Genomic DNA, 3,250 nt, shown 5'->3' on the forward strand with positions numbered 1-3,250 from the left:
ACGGGGTTGCCGAGACCATGCGTGGCAGGCGGGTCCCCGAGGGGGGGTAACGTAGTTGGCACCGGGGGGGAGGGTAGCCTGGGGAAGGGGCCGCCTGCACCCCCCTTTTTTTTTTTTTGTTTGCGGGTCCCATCTGGACGCAGCGGCTGGTAGGGACGGGGAAGCCCCCCGTGGGAAGAAGGAAATTTTCCCCCGGAAGAATCGCTGCCGTCCCAGGGCGGCGGGGGTGGGGGGTGGGGGGGGATGTCCCGTGGGGGATGTCCCGGGGGGGTCCCGCCCGCAGCCACCGATCTGGGCACGGGGCTCCCGGCGAGGGCTGAGAAATTCGCGGCGCATTTCTGGGGGCAACGAAAAAAAGCCGGTGGGATGGGGCTGGCTGCCGCGGAGCCGAAGCCCCCGGCGCTGCCGGCCCCGGCCAGGGGAGCGGGCTTTAAATCATATTCCCCCTCTTCTTCCTCCTCCTCCTCTTCCTCCTCCTCCTCCCCGGTCCCGCACGCACACGGCTCTGCCGGGAAATGAAAGTAATTTATTGCAAGCGGAGAGGAAGAGAAGCAGGAAATAAGGTCGGGGTGGTTTATGCTGTTATTATTATTTGGGCGTGGGGGTGGTTTATGCTGTTATTATTATTTGGGCGTGGGGGGTGGCGCAGGTAGGTGCCCACCGGCAGCGGCTCCCCGGCACGGAGCGGCCGGCGGCGGGGGCTTCGCACCGGGCGGGCGGGAGGCGAAGTTACCGGTGGAGCGGCGGCTGTGCCCCGGCGGGGGGTACGGGGGGAGCCCGGAGGGGCCGGGGCGGCCGCCTTTCCCCCCGGCTCGGAGACTCCCCCCCCGCCGCGCCGCCCGCCCGACTTCTCGTTGCTCTCCCCGTTCGCCGTCGGGCCCGGGCGGGCGGGGCGCGGGGGCGGCCCGGCGGGGGCTTTTCGGAGCAGGTTTGTTAACCAAAGCAGGTGCTAAAAACCAATAAGCCTGGAACAAACGCGGTCCCCCCCGGGAGCCGGGACAATTGTTTCCATTTAATAAATATTTTCCCCACGGGCGTTTCGCGGGAGGCAGGCAATTATTCAAAGCAAGCCGGGACGCGGACCGGCTCCCGGGGTTAAGCGGGGCCGCGGAGCGGGGGAGGCGGGGGCGGGCGGAGGGGGGCAGCCCGGCGCTCGCAGCCCCGACGGCGGCGGCGGGGAGTCCGGAGGGCGCCGGGACCGGCCCCGCTCCGCGCACCGGCGGGATGGGGGGAGGATGGGGGGAGGATGGGGACGCCCCCCCCCCCGCCTCCCCCGCAGCCGCTATTAGCGCCGCAACTCACAAAAGCCTTCCTTCGAATCTGCGCGTTCGCGGGGTGGGGGGTGTCCTGCTTTCCCCTCCTTTCTTCCTCCTCCTCCCTCCCCTGTCCCCTCCCCTCCTCTTCCTCTCGCCCTTCCTCTCTCCCTCTTTTTAAGCGGGTCCCCCTCCGCGCTGATTGGGCGCCCGGCCGCGCTGTGACCGCCCTGCCGCTATGTCAGCCTGCGCGCCGCAGCCCCTCGCCTTTGAACTGCCCCGCGCCGCGCCGCGTCCCCACCGCCGGCCCGCAGCTGCGCCCGGCGGCTCGCCGCCCGCATAGCCGCCCGCCGGGCCCGCGGGCCCCGCTCCGCACCGCGCCGCACCGCACCGCTCCGCTCCGCGCTGCCCCGCGCCGCTCCGCGCCCCGCCCCGGCAGGGCTGCCGCCGGGGACGGCGTTGGCGGAGGACCTGTGATGATCAGCTGAGCCCGCTCCTCCCGCTCCTCCGGCTCCCTCGGCCTCCTCCTCCTCCTTCCTCCTCCTCCTCCTCCCGCCGCCGTCCGGCGCCCCCAGCGCGCCCCGCACCGCTGCGCCCCGCCGAGCCGCCCGCCCGCCCGCCCGCCCGGCCGAAGCATGTCCAAGCCCAGCGACCACATCAAGCGCCCTATGAACGCCTTCATGGTGTGGTCCCGCGGCCAGCGGCGCAAGATGGCCCAGGAGAACCCCAAAATGCACAACTCGGAGATTAGCAAGCGGCTGGGCGCGGAGTGGAAGTTGCTCTCCGAGGCGGAGAAGCGCCCGTACATCGACGAGGCCAAGCGGCTGCGGGCGCAGCACATGAAGGAGCATCCCGACTACAAGTACAGACCCCGGCGCAAGCCCAAGAACCTGCTCAAAAAGGACAGGTATGTCTTCCCTTTGCCTTACCTCGGGGAAACCGATCCCTTAAAGGCCGCCGGGCTTCCCGTGGGGGCCACTGACTCTCTGCTGAGCTCCCCGGAGAAGGCCAGGGCTTTCCTGCCTCCCACCTCAGCACCTTACTCCTTACTTGACCCCAGCCAGTTCAGCTCCAGCGCCATTCAGAAGATGACTGAGGTTCCTCACACCTTAGCCACCAGCACCCTGCCCTACGCCTCCACCTTGGGATACCAGAACGGGGCGTTCGGCAGCTTGAGCTGCCCCAGCCAACACACCCACACTCACCCCTCGCCAACTAACCCGGGCTATGTCGTGCCATGTAACTGTACCGCTTGGTCGGCTTCCAGTTTGCAACCTCCAGTTGCCTACATATTATTCCCAGGCATGACCAAGACTGGGATAGATCCCTATTCTTCAGCACATGCGACTGCCATGTAACACCCACCCACACCCCCACAGGCGTGTGCGTGTGTCCGTGTGTCCCCCCCCCCCCGGGTGGCAGCCGGAACTGGGATTCTTTCGTGTGCATGTACATAAAACCTGCAGGAGCAAAAGGCCGCCCGAAACAGGACTCTGCTGCCCGCCGCGGGCCGGGACAGACGGACGCTGCCTCGGGGACTCGGAGATGCTCTCGCCTAAACCTCGCCCCGAGAGCTGGCCCGGGCTCGGGGGGGTCTGCAACCGCGGGGTCAGATAGGAGCCCGCCACTTGTAAGAGTTGTAAATGTGTTTAAAAAAACAAACAAAAAAACCCCACCAACAAAAAAACAAAACGACAAAAAAGCGAACCTTGAACTGCCCTTTCGGGACAAAGCGGGGGAGAAAAAGAAAAAAGAAAAAAAAAAGAGAGCGAGAGAGAGGCGGTTTCAATTTTTATTTATTCTTTTAACGTCTATGAGTTCTCCAGGGTCTCTTGTCACTTGGACTTGACTTTGGGAAGTCCCGGTCTCACTATGATTTTTGGTTTGTTTTGTTTTGTTTTTGCACATTAAAAGACGAGATCAGCTGTGTTATATATATAAATATATATATATATATATTTTGCCACCACGCACTACTAGGTGAAATTGCTTTTCAT

The 3,250-nt window shown here is 64.6% G+C and overlaps 1 protein-coding gene across 1 annotated transcript; it reads left to right on the plus strand.

Annotated features, from left to right (window-relative positions):
* Positions 1 to 1,779: 1,779 nt before the first annotated feature.
* On the plus strand, positions 1,780 to 2,756 carry SOX14 (SRY-box transcription factor 14). Its single transcript, XM_005441713.2, has one exon. It carries the CDS (start codon positions 1,889 to 1,891, stop codon positions 2,609 to 2,611), a length of 723 nt encoding a protein of 240 aa, XP_005441770.1. The 5' UTR covers positions 1,780 to 1,888; the 3' UTR covers positions 2,612 to 2,756.
* Positions 2,757 to 3,250: the final 494 nt, after the last annotated feature.

The sequence above is a fragment of the Falco cherrug genome, chromosome 11 (genome assembly GCF_023634085.1).
Source record: "Falco cherrug isolate bFalChe1 chromosome 11, bFalChe1.pri, whole genome shotgun sequence".
NCBI classification, from domain to species: domain Eukaryota; kingdom Metazoa; phylum Chordata; class Aves; order Falconiformes; family Falconidae; genus Falco; species Falco cherrug.

Bases quoted from the DNA above. Each gene is read 5' to 3' on its own strand.
- SOX14 (XM_005441713.2), top strand. From the start codon at position 1,889: ATGTCCAAGCCCAGCGACCACATCAAGCGCCCTATGAACGCCTTCATG.